Source organism: Strongylocentrotus purpuratus, unplaced genomic scaffold, assembly GCF_000002235.5.
Source record: "Strongylocentrotus purpuratus isolate Spur 01 unplaced genomic scaffold, Spur_5.0 spur5_scaffold_12, whole genome shotgun sequence".
Classification (NCBI taxonomy): domain Eukaryota; kingdom Metazoa; phylum Echinodermata; class Echinoidea; order Camarodonta; family Strongylocentrotidae; genus Strongylocentrotus; species Strongylocentrotus purpuratus.
In genome coordinates this window covers 22,408,720-22,424,280 of record NW_022145597.1, presented here as the reverse complement: position 1 = coordinate 22,424,280, position 15,561 = coordinate 22,408,720, and the positions used below count along the sequence as shown (strand labels likewise).

Sequence of the window (15,561 nt, the reverse complement as noted above, 5' to 3'; positions counted from 1 at the left end):
CACTGACCTTTAGTAACATCTCTCCATCTGCTCTTTTGTCGACATCAGTCTCAAGGCACTTGGCAAGGAAATTTCGGAAGACTGGTGATAATCTATCTGGGTTGTGAATGTCAGGAGTACCATTGGTGGCGATTAAGTAGAGGGCCTGGAGAAGGGATCAAAGAATGGTGAGAGAAGAGAGGTAAATGACATTTCATGTATTACACATGTTATACATATATTCATTTTAAATTTAAAGATAAAGACCAGTTATAGTCATGCGATTGCATTGTGAAAGAAACGTTGTGGAATCGATCAGAAAAGGTTGATCATCTAGCATATAAGTATTGGTGTGTACTGCAAGGTTCTGGAATCATCAAAATGATAAGAAATTTGGCCCAGTCTTCGTAAAGTTACAAGCACTGTACACAGAAAGATGTATATGGGACTACGTGCACGACACGTGCGTTTAACTCTCACAGTCCTATAGATAAACTAATTTACCTAATATATCAATTAGTAGCCGGTTTCCCGGCAAATTTTTTATCATCATGTAATAGTCAAAACATATTCTTTCACATGATTGGTAATAAGAGCATCCATTTCATTTTTTGAAATTGGGGCATTTCCAATACTGGTCTTTCCCTTTAAAGACTATAAGAATGTCAGGAGTAAGGGGGTTAGATATTCATAACCATTTGAAATGTAGAGACTAGTAATAACTTCTTTGGGTTGTGAATATCGGGAGTATCATTGGTGGCAATTAATGTTGGAAGATGAACTATAATAGAGAAGGGATCAAAGAATGGTGAGAAGAGAGGAAAACAACATTTTATGTGTTGAGGGGATGCAATGGCTCCGAGCAAGAGCAGTGGTCTATTAACCCGGAGGTTCCAGGGTCAAAATGAATTTAATGAGCTAGTGCCCTTTGGTAAGGCATTAATCCTCATGACCAAGTCCCTCGGAGAGGACTTAAAGCCGTTGGTCCAGTAGTAGGTTACTTACAACATACATGTTGTTCAAATAGCAATCATGTAAAACAAACCATCATTTATGATTATGTAAAGTATGACAGGATCGTGCAGACGTTGCAGATTCCATATGAGGGGGTGTTGGGGGGGGGGGGGGGAGTGGTCAAAATATCTTGTCTCCAGTAAGAAATTAACTGCTATGCATATTGCCAGGTCATCGTTCACAGTAATATTCAATAATAAATTATCAGGATCATAATTATTTCAAGTAGAGTCAGTGCCAATAAATTAGAGGGTCTAGAAAGGAGTGACAGAATAATGTATGAAAAGGACCTTCCATAGCTAGGAGAGGAGACATAGTTAAGACATGCACACACACATACTCGTTCTTGCGATTTTCAAATTCATGGACGATCAAATAGTTCCCTCCTATGGAAATTGTATGTTGGAAGGAACTATTTGGAGCTCCATGAACTGACCTATGAATGTGCACACCTACGAGTGTCACAGCTACATGTATCTCGCTTATAATGGCTACGGAACATTCTGTTAACATGCATGATGTACTTTAGGTGTCAGTGTGGGATTTGCAGTTCATCATTTACATGAATACTGAATGTTAAAAGACTGGTAATCAATTTTCAAGGCTGTGAAAGTTTGATTGCCCACTGGGACAATTAAGTAGAAGTACTTGAGAAAAGGTGAGAGAATGGTAATGGGTGAACGAACATTCGCAAACAGTGTTGTATGCAATGCATTATTCATATCAATAATGAAAGTTCCAAGACTGGTGATCAATTTTAAGTGTTGTGAAAGGCATGTTTACCATTGGGGGCAATGAGTAGAGGATAAAAAGAAGGGGTAAAAATTGTGTGATAATCGGGTCAAGGCACTTCTGAATAGTTTTCATTTCAAATATCTAGATCTGATGGATGTGAAAATTGCCTCGCACAATTAGTTCTTTCGCTATCTGGGCCCTGTTACATAAATAAAACTTAGCATCGATGTTAACTTTGCCATTAATGATGAACTCCATGGAAACCTTGATTTGAGTGGCTGTTGAGTGATGTTACCATGGTATTTAACATTGATGGCAAAGTTACCATCAATTAAAAGTTTTATGTGAGAGGCCCAAGTTTAATTGGTACACAGTGTGTCATCACATATAACGATAAACCATTAAACTATGAATTCTTACCCTAAGGGGATTTTCATTCAGGTATGGGGGTTCACCCTCAATCATCTCGATCGCCATGATACCCAGTGACCAGATATCAACCTTAGGTCCATACTGCTTCCGGGTCACGACCTCCGGAGCCATCCAATAAGGTGTGCCGACCATGGTCGTTCTCTTGCTCTGCTCCGGCGTGATCTGGGCGCAGAAACCAAAGTCGGCTGCGAAGGAAAAAAGATGATCATTTCAAATGCACATGGAATAAATTATATTTAAATACATGTAGTACATACACGACAGCAGGGATGTTTTTTTTTAATTGTATGTAAAGGCCATTTCAATATTCGGTTGTATTGCCTAAAAAGAAATCATGTTTGTGGCCTTCTACAGCAATAGACCAGGTCACGGTTAGCACATGTCCCAAATAACCCTGAATATCCACAGATCTTCAAAACATGAAGAGGATCCACTTTGTACATTTTGAAATAATCACTCCTACAGCAATGGAGGTGCTACATAGCCTTTGTTTCCATTTTTCAAACAATACTGCCACCTGTGTATCATGGAGTGCACTGCTTGTGCATAAATGAATTATGATTACATAACTGTCATGAGCACGTATCCAGTATTTTGTCTCTGTGTATTTCACAATTTGGTCTGCAATGACCTTTATCTCCTCATGCTCAGACTGCAACTATGAACTGGCTTACAGCCCACATTTTGCGATATGGCTCAAAATCTTGTGACTCAGAGCCATAACAAATATACCATATGAAGGAAGAAAAAAGGGCAGAAATTTCAACGAACAAGGATTTGAATGCTCAGCCTCTTGTCACTTCCACCCTTCTTAAATGAACTTCAATTTCCTAAAATGCCTTAGTTTTATGACAAAGTCTCCACATAGGTGTTAAAAGAATAACAGAAGATAAAAAAACTCACTCAGTTTGACGTTTCCATCCATTCCCAGTAGAATATTATCACTCTTGATGTCTCGATGAATGACGTGTCTTTGATGCAAGAATTGCAATGCTTGCAAGCACTAAAAAGAAATATTGATTACAATGGATGTTATTAAACAGTCAAAATGTCAAAATTGAGACATTAAAAAGTTGATATATAATATGGGCGAGAGACATCAGCCCATATGTCTAAAGACACAATGATACCGCAAGTCAGGAATTTTTTTCCCTTTAAAGGTAGGCTTTACTACTTCAGCTAGAAGGGATTAGACCACCCAGCGGGCCAGCGAGGTCACTGTGACAGGTGGCTATCTCATTAACTCAGCTCTCATTTAACATAAGAAAAAGAGGATCATGGGGGACCAGCAGGCACCGATTGGGGAAGTTTTCTATATAGAGGGAGCAAGTAGCTACAAGTAGGACAGTGTGCAAAACATAGTTTTTAATTTGATTAAGAAATAACTTGAAGGTCTGGTGCTACGGACTAGCATGATGATACACCCTAGAGTATGTGCCTTACAGGCTTCCCCCTTAGTAACCACACCAAACGTAATAACAATATCTACAACAAATAATAATGATGAAGTCGTTAATAATTAATTTTCGTAAATTTACATTGCCCAAATTCTATACAGATCCATCAAAATGCACATTACAATAAAAGAAGAATAAAAAAGAGTAATTAGTACTCAAGAAGAACATTTATTCAGTCTTATGATAAGAATATTGAACAAGGTGTAAATTGCATGGACTTAATGGATAATTACCTATGAAAATAAACAAGGTCACAAAATATCCATGTCATTCACAATTTGAGAAGCAACATGAGTGTGGTGTAAACAAGAAAACAATAATTAATAATAATATGTCCATTTATAAAAAACATATATTTCACCTGGGTGGAGAGAGGCAAATGTAGATTAATGTCTTGCCAAAAGAAATTAGTGCCGCGACGGGACTCGATCCATGACATCCACAGACCCATGACGTACCCACTAGACCACTTGCTTTGATACATATCAACTTGCAAACAGCCCCTCTCCCCCTCCGATAAAACCTCCCAACAACAACAACAACAAGACAACAACAAACAGATAAACAAACATAAATCCGCCAAATTTGTCCTTGGTAGATGTACTCACCTCTCTGCACACACTAGCGATTTGTCCTTCGTCCATACACGTTTCTGTTACAACATCTGTGAGTGAGCCTCCAGCTAAGAACTCCATCACAACCTGGGGTAGATAAACAAAAGAAACATTTCTTATTACCCTAGTACACGAGTAACCTTGTCCCTTAGCATGACATTGAGGTCTATCCCTGACCCTAACCCTAACCCTAATGCTGACCTTGACCCTTAACCTAACCCTGGGCCATGTTTCATCAACCATGTTATCAATAACAAATTACAAGCTACTTAAATCATGGCATCTGATTGGCTGAGAGCACATTTGTTATAGAAATTTAGCCGTTGTTATAGTTTTATGAAACGGGTCCCTGGTCCATGTTCAAATTCTAACCCTAATCCCAACCCCGATACATTGTAATGATGCATGGCGGGGTATTCTGCAGTTACGCCTAAAACTTCAAGGACAAGCCAACCTCTGGGTTGAGATGAAGCAAAATGTTCAGAATAATTGGCCAGTGAACATTTTAAGGAAATTAGAAACTAGCCAAGTAATTGACAACATTAAGATCATCAATAAGATTTATCATTAAGATTAAAGTCCTAATTCATTCTAACAACAGACTAAACACTACTGAATTAAACCGGATCAGGTTGGTTCTTCCTCGCATCGCCCCCAAAAAGAAAAAAACAGAATGGTGTACAACTTTGTCAAAGTCTTTCTGTGACTACAGCTTACAATATTGGAAATAATTCTTGGTACCCTAATCTAGTCTCACTACTGAAGAGGTTCTACTGGTTTAAACCAGATTACACAGGATCAGGCTGGTTCTTCCAAGTCTATACAGAAAGAACGCTCCAAAGGAGCGGGTAGCTGTCTATGTAGTCAACAACAGTATCGGTGGTCCCTAAGTCTCTACAGAGATGATGAAATGCTTATCCATAGTTCATCTCCAACAAAGTATCGGGTTGGCAGCATTGTAAAGAATTCTTATTACTTTAAATTACTCCTACTACAAACTGAATTCTATCAGATTCTATCCAATTAAACCAAAGTTAAGCATGATATTGTTCTTCCCCAAGTCTACACAGAAGTTGGAAAGGGGCACAACTCACAACAATTCATTTATGACCAGTTAGTTGTCTGGGGAGATAATACCATTGTAAAATTTGTATTACCGTAATACATGTACAAACCAGATTCTACCAGATCAAACCAGATCCGAGTAGTTCTAAATTTAGACAGATAAGATGGAAGGCTCATAATACCAAATTTATCAGATTAAACCAGATCGGAGTAGTTCTAAATTGAGACAGATAAGATGGAAGGCTCACAATACCAGATTTAACCAGATTAAACCAGATCGGAGTAGTTCTAAATTGAGACAGATAAGATGGAAGGCTCACAATACCAGATTTAACCAGATTAAACCAGATCAGAGTAGTTCTAAATTGAGACAGATAAGATGGAAGGCTCACCCATAGTTCATCTGAGACCAGATAACTGTCCAGGTAGTTGACGATGTTTTGATGTTTGTTCTCACGCATGACCAGGATCTCGTTGATGATGAGCTCCTTCTTAGGCTGCTGCTGGAGGTTCATCTGCTTGATAGCAACCTGCATAGAGAATGGGAAAAGAAGAACAATAAGAGTAATTAGTCTTTGTTGTTAAAGGCATCGTTAACAATGTTAAATCTGAGATGCATGGCCCTATGTGTTGTGTTATCAATGTCTGTGATATGGTGTAATATTGAAGCCCTAAAAAAAATTGCGCTTCAAAATGATCATGAAGTGCCTCCAAAAAAAAGCAAAAAACTTTGATTGACCAGTTTTACCATACCGGTACTCATTTTCCCCAATAGACTAGTGTTATAAAAACCGTTGGGAAAACCGTTTTTGAAATTCCAAATTCAAATCATAAATACCTTGATAATCAGACAGGCGATCAGCTTGTAAAAGTCATGGGATTCCTGACTGACCTAAAGGTTTATAATTATGATTGCAGCATGAGCTAAATCCAGGATTTTGTTTAGAATCTGAGACAAAGTTACCCAATCCCTTTAAGGGTTTTACATTGCATTGCACTTTTGTTGACCCTGACCCACTCGCTGCTCCCACTCCATTTATTCTTCCATATTCTTATTATGTATTTGTCTCTTGCCATTGTTTGGTATTTGTGCTTTTTATGATTGGTAAAATAAATAATAATAATAATATTAAAAACAAAGGAGTTGTAACAAACACTGACCTCTTGCCCTGTTGCGACCTCAATGGCCGTGTAGACAACACCTGAAGCTCCCTGGCCAATCTTCTCAAACTTGGAGTATTTCCTCTTGGGATCTCCAACACTGACGATAGATCCTAGTAGGAGAAAATACAAATGGACAATCATAAAAGACAACCAGAACACACTTTTCGAAAATCGCTGAAAGTTCTTTGTCATGTAGAGGTGTCGTGGATATGTGGAAATGTCACCGGACTGTGGATCACAAGGTCCGCGGTTCAAGTCCCATCGCGGCACTAATGTCCTTTGGCAAGACATTGATCTACATTTGCCACTCTCCACCCAGGTGTTAAACGGGTACCCGGTAGGATGCGAAAGCTAATGTGCTTAGATTAGCAAGTGTGCTCTTGTAAAAATGATGCACTGGCTGGAATGCTCCCCAGGGAGTGGAAAATGTGCATACATTGTGTGCGGGTAAGCCTGAATCCGATGACCGGGGTAATAATATGATTGCAGGGCCCTCAGGGAGAACAGTATGAATACTGATGAGGCTTTAAGTTTTTAATATAAATATTGATGTCAATGATATAAATTATAATAATCATAATAATCATGATAGTAACGATAGTAGTAATAATGTTAATAATGATAATGATAATGATATTATATTTATTTTTTACAACGTGATGATGGTGTTAATGATTAACAGTAACAATATGTTACTATACCTGTCATGAAATCACAACTTTTTTTTTTTTCTCTCTCTTTCTTATATTTTTTCTTTTTCTTTTTCTTTCTTTTTTCTCCCTTCTTTCTCCATTTGTCTTCTCCTCGTCTATATTTTCTTTTTAAAGCTTTATTTTAACCAATATCAGGTGCATCCAGTCGGGTGTGGGGAGGAAGGTCTGCGGATCACAGTTATTTGGTTAACTTTTTCCATACCCGGGCAGCTCGACCGGATGCACCTGCTATTGCAATATCGATATATGCTTTCTATTGATTTTTTAATCTCAATTCATGTTTGTTATATTGTTGTATTATGTGACTTGATTTGCCGAATAAAATAATAATAATAAACAAGACATATTATTATTATTATTATTATGTTTGTACCACACATACTCGGTTGACATCTGTACTGTGGTCAATGCCATGCTTGCACTGAGCTTGTGACTTCGACCCTGATCTAACCCTCACCATAAGTCTTACCTTAAACCTAACCTAAAACCCAAATGTAATCCTTTCCCAAGTCCTCAGTAACTATCTTTTCTTCTTTGTAGTTCACCTCACTGCATACATGTAACAGTCTTCTGTCTGTGTTTCATTTCATTTCTTTATCATGATTATCTTATTTTGGTTCTTTCCTACCTCAATCTTAACCCTAACCCAATATCTTTCACAAAATAACGCCCGGAGCAATTGTCGCTGCAGCAAATGTTGGAACACCGCGCCGACAGGACAACCTGTGCTCCGTCCCCCTAAATGCTTGTTCAGATAAGAAGTGGAAACCCGCAACAATAGAAGAAGGAGAAAAAAAATGCATACACCAAAGGGTCGCCAGACTCTTATAAGATACGAAAATGCGAAGTGTATTACACCTTATAAAAGAAAAGCGCTGCAGGTTACCGCAGCATATTTGAACGAATCTTAATGAGCACACTTCAATGATATCACTTACTGAGCTTCTCCAGGATCTCGTCATCTGACATCTTCTTCTTCTTCATCTTCTCCCTACGCTCCTGCTGTGCTTGTGTGGTAGCGTTGGTGGCGTTGGACGGGTGTGCTGGGGCAGGGGCGGGGCTAGGGGGTGAGGGCTCGGGCGGTGTTTGCTCTATTCTTGAATAATACTGAGGGAGTAAGAGATAAAAGGCAGAGGGATTAATAGAAAGATTTTGATTGATTGAGATGTACCTACTTAATTTCAAGAATATAAAATCAAATGATCAAGGTTGTAGCTCTGAGTGGCACAAACGGTATCAACTCCATTTGCCAATTTGTTGGTTCAGTCAAGGAATGGGAACACAGATGTCATTTAGACTAGGAATCATCAAAGGTTTTGAAGGGAGATGATAATCAGTTTCCATGTGCAGTAGGTCACAATTCGCTGACATAATAATAATAATAATAATAATAATAATAATAATCTTTTAGTCCACTCCAAATTTTATTAAACCGAAATGAAAATTCTTTTTGCCCAATTGATCGTGAGCCCGGCAGCCGCTGAGCAGCGCTAAACAAGGTAGCAGCAACTCCCACCTTTTAACGTCTTTTGGTATGATGCGGCCGGGGTTCGAACCCACGACCTCCCGGTTGTGAGGCGGACGCTCTACTGACTGAGCCAACACTCCGGTATGACATGGACTTCATGGGTAATAATCGGGAGCGCCAGGAGGGTCAAATCTGACTGACATGAGCGCTATACAAGAACCCATTATTATTATTATTATTATTATTACACCGGGGAGAATTTACCCTGGACTTTGAAAAAGAAGAATTCCCCCATGTTTGGTACAATTTCTTAGCATCAAGGAGTTATGCACCATGTCCGTACCTATGTCAGGGAGATTTTATCCTTAGCATTATTTTTTCCCAAACTCCATCGCGCTTGGTATTAGCATCAAGGGTGCTTTGCACTGCCAAGTACTGTTGCAGTTGAGTATGACATTCAGGCGATGTTTTAGTGGCCTTTGTCTTGACCTTAGATTGAGTAACGTGTACAAATCCTATGAAAGCCGGACAACACTTTTCAGCAGCCTGGTTCCTTGCTAATGTTGGCCTCGACTACATTACTGGCATCGACTACACTGGTCAGGGGTACAAAACCTACAGCAGATAACACTTTTCGGCGGCAGTGAATGGGTACTACGAATTATTATCTATATAAGACTTCCAAGTGGTACAATAAATCAGTGTTTTCAAATAACGCAGTACCCTAGATGACTGACCAATATTGTTCTCGTATTGCTCAGTAATCCAGGAACCTCAACTATTGAAATCGATATCGATATCACACACACAAAAAGCCCTATTTACTGAGGTAATTCAAATTTTGTTATTTCGCTAGTCAGAATAATATAGATAATAATTATAATATTGTATGGCTTTGTTTTCGTGTGATAAAAGAATATATTGCTCTCGCTTAGACAATATTAGACTCGTCTTTGACTCGTCCAATATTGTCATAGCTCGAGCAATGTATTCTTGTATCACACTCAAAGCCATCCAATGTTATTTAAGTACTTCACTGCTGGCAAGCAATGCAAACTTACTCTTGATTGTGAGTGAGCTGGACGAGGAGCAATTGCTGGAGCTTCCGCGTCTTCATCCTCAGAGACATCGTCCTCTGGTCTTGAAGGTGGTTTCTACATCAGAGTAAAACAGATTTAATTGAAAGGCATCGTTTAACAATGTTAAATCTGAAATGCACGGCCCTACATCCTGTTATCAGTATCTGTGATATGGTGTAATATTGAATGCACTTCAAAATGATCAAGAAGAGCCTAAAAAAAGAAAAAACCTTTGAGTGACCGGTTTTACCATACTCCTTTTTCCCCAATAGACCGTAGTGTTATAAAAACCGTTAGGAAAACGCAAAATTTGATTTCGATTTCCAATCATAAATATCTTGATAATCAGACAGGCGTGTAAAAGTCATGGGGTACCTCACTGACCTAAAGGTTTATAATTATGATTGCAGCTTGCGCTAAATGCAGGGGTTTGTTTCAGAATCTGAGACAAAGTTACTGAATCCCTTTAAAGAGGTTATTTTGTATATCAGTTGTAACTCTCACAAACCAATTTCTGAAGTTTGAACATTTATAAAAAGAACAAGAGTAAGTATGTGCTAAGATGTCTTGGAAATCTGAATTGCCACTATCATAATAAATCTACCCAAACTTTGGAAAACTTACCTTGGAAGCAATGCACATAGATATGACTACATGGAACTACATGAACCTTAAGGCATTATGCCAAAAGAGAGTAGAGTTATTCTACTGATATTTAAAATATAGATACATATCCAGAGCAATTATTCTCGTATTACTACTATCAGCGTATTTGAAATATATATACAGCGTGGAATACCAGCGTAGCAACCGAAACATACAAAGTGAAAAATATTTTAGTGAATAGTCCTATTTTGTTGTGGGTATACATGTAGATGATGTGAGTGGTTGATGGAAAGCCTATTTCAATTGAAATCTTGTTATTTATGAAGATAAATTTGAGATACTCACCGGTGTTATTGAGGCTTGTTGCTCAAATGAATCTTCAAAGGATTGTTTATTTCCTGTGAAACAAAGAAAAGAAAGAGAAAGGGACATAAAATACATAAAATCATGGCAATAAGTTACATGTATACTTTGTCAGTAAACAGGTTTGAGGCCAAAAAACGACATGATGGAATTTTGCAGGATCTCATTTCATGCTGAAAATTTAAGTTTGAAAGAACGTTACTACCCATATACTTTTGGTGGTAACCAAACCTCGTTAACAATCTTAATTTGATATTTTCTACCTTGTATAGAAAACAAACGTTATGCAAGAGAAAAGCACAAATGAAGTGGGGTCATGATATTTGAACTACAGTATACTTTCTTCAGGGAGATTTGCTAGTACAATGAAACCTGTTTATAAAAACCACCCAAGGGAGACCAAAAAAAATTGTTTTTCATAGGCAGGTTGTCTTTAAGTACAGGTTCCTTTTATAGTACATGTTTCAATGAGAAACCATTTCCAAGGGAAACCAAAAATATGGTTTCTGTAGACAAGTGGACTTTCTATACAGGTGGTCGCTAAAGCAGGTTTGACAGTATTCCCATCTCTACACTACAGTGTATTAGCTGGAGAATTTCAAAAAATTATAAAATATTGAATGATCCATTTCTATCTTTCTATCAGCACGTTTGATAGAACCTGATGCAGTCAAAGAGCCATTTACAGCAAACATGCCATCAAGACAGCATGGAGAACATCATCATGAGAAGAAGGTGGATATGGATTGGACATGTAATGAGAAAGAACATAGATGACGTCACACGAACAGCCCTCCACTGGACACCAAAAGGCAAAAGAAAGAGGGGACGTCCTAAAAACACTTGGCGAAGAACTGTGGAAGGGGAAATTAGGGACCTGAACCACACATGGGGAACCATCCAAAGACTGGCCCAGGATCGGAAGGAGTGGAAGACTTTTGTTGCTGCCCTCTATGTGCCAGGAGGCTTAATGGGCAGTAAGAAGAGAAGAGACTTACCAAGTATAACTTTATGTTGTGTCATGAATTTTTCGTTGCCCGCCGTGGAGTCATCGTAGAACTTGAGGGCGTCGAGGACAGCCTGAGGGTTGTTCTTCTGTTCTGTCTTTGAGATCGACGATGATGACAGGAGCTGGGCCCATTTCTCTGGCATGCCCTGTATCAGAAAGAAAGGACATACAATATAAATACATAATATACTATGTTTTTGAAGCGCTTTACAGATTACTACCCCGGTCATCATATTCAGGCTTACCTGCACACAATACACTCTATGATCACATTCTCCACTCTGACCCTTGATCTTTGTATCTCCAGTCTAATGCAGTCAAACCTGTCTACAGCGACTGCCCAAGGGAAACACAAAAAGTGGTCTTGTAGACACTGCAGGTGATCTTTGTAGACAGGTGATCTTTGTAGACAGGTGGTCTTTGTAGACAGGTTCCTTTAGTACGTGTATGTTTCAATGAAAAACCATTTTCAAGGGAAACAAAAAATGTGCTTGTTGTAGACAGGTGGTCACTAAAGCTGGTTTGACTGCATTTCAACCATTCAACTACAATAGGCCATTTTCATAATGTAACCAAATGTAATGCATACCTCTTTGTGAAGTGAGTTGATACAAATGATTGTATTTCAATAGTTAGTATGCAAAATAAATATGTTGTTAGGCCATTTTGTGTTTGTCCTACCTAGCAACAACTAATGTATGCAATATGTAATCTGACTATTGAAATCAAATTATTCATAACAAAGGAATGAAATAATTTGCCTCAAGGCACTTCATAAAGATGTACGCATAAAATGTGGTTAATTAAAGCATTAATGGTACTAAGGTACACATGAGTTAGCTATCTACATGTATAACCACATGTACATGTGGCTATTCATGTGAACATCTTACTGGTTATTGCATGCACTTCTGCCTGACCATCTGGCAGCCTTAGAAGCTACATGTACATGTACATTACGTGTATATCACACTTGCATTTCCTATGTCAATGGCCACTTTGAACATTGTTTATATACTAGGCTATTCTATGCCACTCAGCGGGAAAAAACCCCAGCTTGAACGGCAGCTTTAGAATTTACGAGATATAATACAAGGAAGTGTTTTAAAGATGGTTCCATGTTAATCATATTTAATTACAATGAAACCATAAGCTTTAAAGGTAAAGACAAGTATTGGAAACGCCCCCAGGGAATAATTTTCCCGGTATCGCATCGCAATTCGCGATGTATTTTCAGCCATTTGCGACGCATCTTTTTTCATGAATCGCAATTGCTGCGATGCAAGCGAAACGTACATTCATATACACAGACCGCCAATCCACAAACTACATGTACATACATGCAGTGCATGCATCAACAATGCACGAGCTATGTACTGTACTCACACACAGACCGCCAATCCACACATTGCGTGTACAGCAGGCTAGGCCAGCGCAGCCTGCACTGAACGATATTAGCGTACTACAGTCACTTTCTAAACGTGAAGCTACACACACCTACATAGCGCACTATCGGCGATGAGTGTCTACGGTCACCTTTTAGCCGTGAGTGTTGTTGCGATGCAGACAACAATGCACGCACGTGGTGAACTAATTATATATCCAGGGCAGGCTCAATCGCGCTCATGTGCGAGCTAATACTACGTGTTGTTGTTTACCCTCGATACGATTCAAAGTTACTGGATTTATTTGGATTTAAGACTCGACTCGTCTCTGGATTTATTGTTGGACCGATATTTTTGTCATTTTCAAAACATGGTGTCAATTCGTGTAGTTACTGTGGAAGGTTGGATTAAGGATTTAGACCAGAAAAGGGAATGGATCGAGTACGAAGAAAGTGCTGGGAGATTAAACTGCATTAGGTGCAAGATGTGTGTAGCACATCAAGCGAAACTGAGATCGCTACGTAATTTCAACCAGGCATTTATCAATGGAGTTACGGGGTCGGCCCTGAAAAAGGACAATGTTGTGAAACATTCTCGCAGTGAAATGCATAAGAAAGCAATTGCTCTTTCTTCAAGGCCTAAACTGACGCTCGATGCAATCTTCAAGACAACGCCTATAGGGAAAGCGTTAGCTGGAGCATCAAGTGAGGAAGAGAAACGAGTAAGTAAACTCTTTGACATTGCATATGCTATCGCAAAAGAAGAACTGCCTTTTACCAAGTACCCTGTGTTCGTCGAGTTGGAGAAGAAACATGGAGTTCCATTAGGCAACACATACACACATGAAGCAAAGTGCAGTGAGTTTATTGGTGTCATCGGTGATACAATGAAGAGTGAAATGCTCACTGCTTTGAAGGAAGCCCAGTATTTTTCCATCATGGTTGATGGTTCTACAGATGCCAGTGTTAAGGAGCAAGAACTTGTGTATGTTCATTTTGTGAATGATAAAACTGGTGAGGTCCAGTCAAACTTCTTTTGTATTACTGATGTTAAGCATGCTACAGCACAAGGCTTGAAAGATGGGCTGGATGAAATATTCGCTGATGCAGATATGTCACTGAAAGGAAAGTTAGTCTGCGTTTGTGCTGATGGTGCTGCAGTGAACATGGGAGTAAATAAAGGTCTGATTGCTCTTCTACGGAAAGATCATGAAATGCCCTGGTTAATTGGAATGCACTGTCTGAATCACAGATTGGAACTGGCAGCAAAAAATGCCTTTGAGAAAACGTACATGGATGAGATCAGTGAAATGCTTCTGTCCATGTATTATGTATACCAGAAGAGCCCAAAACGCCTGCGAGAGTTAAGGACTCTGGGAGAAGTCATGGAGGAAGTTGTAACTAAGCCAGAGAAGGCTCATGGGACAAGATGGCTACAGCACAAGTCCAGGGCACTTGCCACCCTTCTGCGGTCATACCCAGTCATCATTGCACATCTTGAATCTATGGCCAGTGAATCGTCAGCAGCAGATGGCGCTAGATTTCGTGGATACCTGCAGGTCTTGACTAGCTTCAAGTTTGTGATGCACTGTCTGCTATTCTATGTTATGTTGCAGCCTTTGGCAGCCCTTTCCTGCAATCTCCAGGGAGAGTCAGTGGACCTTATGTTTGCCATGGCAAGTCTCGAGTCATTCCACACTTCCATGCAAAACCTTGAATCAGAGCACGAGGACATAGAGGATGCCTCAGAACTGTCAAAGTTCCTCCATGACATCACCTTTCAAGATGGCAAGGCCGAAGTGGAATACAAGAATGTCAGGCTGATCAACGTGAGAAGCGATGTTTTCACTGCTTTTCAGAACTCTAGAAAGATATATGTTAAGAAGATCAGAGAGTGTGTCGATGCAAGATTCTCTGACTTTAATTCACAGCTTTTCCAAGCATTCAAGGTGTTGGACACTAATGCCTGGCCAAGGGACAAGCCTTCTCTTGACCAGTTTGGTCACAAGGAGCTTAACACAGTGTTTGAGCATTTCAAGGGGTTGCTCCAGGAAGTCCAGCCAGAGTCCATCCAGATGGAATGGAACTCCTTCAAGTCATACTGGAATTCAAGTCTGATGGACTTGCAAAGCTCTGATGTTTGGAGAGCATTTGTCAAGGTTTCAACAAGCAAGTACCCCAACCTTGGTCTTCTCATCAGGGTCTTACTCACCTTTCCCATCAGTAATGCCAAGGTGGAGAGGGGATTTAGTACAATGCGCCGAATTAAGACAGACTGGAGATGTAGACTAAATGCGAGCACTCTAGATCATCTCATGAGGATCAGCATCGAGGGACCATCTTCCACTGATTTTAATCCACAATGTGCTGTTAAGAATTTCTTCTGTACACCTCGCAAACCAAATGTGCAACCCTACCTATACCAAGGTAGCAACAAGCGGCCATATCCACTTGATGACTAAAGGTGAGTCCACAGTTA

The 15,561-nt window shown here is 39.4% G+C and overlaps 1 protein-coding gene across 3 annotated transcripts in view; it reads right to left on the bottom strand.

The window, feature by feature from the left end:
* The window catches only part of LOC592256 (serine/threonine-protein kinase PAK 3), a 56,688-nt gene that overhangs the window by 4,628 nt on the left and 36,499 nt on the right, over positions 1 to 15,561 (bottom strand). For all 3 annotated transcript variants that reach the window (XM_030982126.1, XM_030982124.1, XM_030982125.1), the window contains exons 4-13: positions 11,688 to 11,844; positions 10,672 to 10,724; positions 9,703 to 9,795; positions 8,112 to 8,280; positions 6,458 to 6,570; positions 5,689 to 5,826; positions 4,226 to 4,318; positions 3,064 to 3,163; positions 2,149 to 2,345; positions 8 to 145 (exon numbers count right to left, since the gene is read on the bottom strand). In XM_030982126.1, coding sequence (XP_030837986.1) covers positions 8 to 145; positions 2,149 to 2,345; positions 3,064 to 3,163; positions 4,226 to 4,318; positions 5,689 to 5,826; positions 6,458 to 6,570; positions 8,112 to 8,280; positions 9,703 to 9,795; positions 10,672 to 10,724; positions 11,688 to 11,844 — 1,251 coding nt within the window. The remainder of the gene's footprint in view (positions 1 to 7; positions 146 to 2,148; positions 2,346 to 3,063; positions 3,164 to 4,225; positions 4,319 to 5,688; positions 5,827 to 6,457; positions 6,571 to 8,111; positions 8,281 to 9,702; positions 9,796 to 10,671; positions 10,725 to 11,687; positions 11,845 to 15,561) is intronic.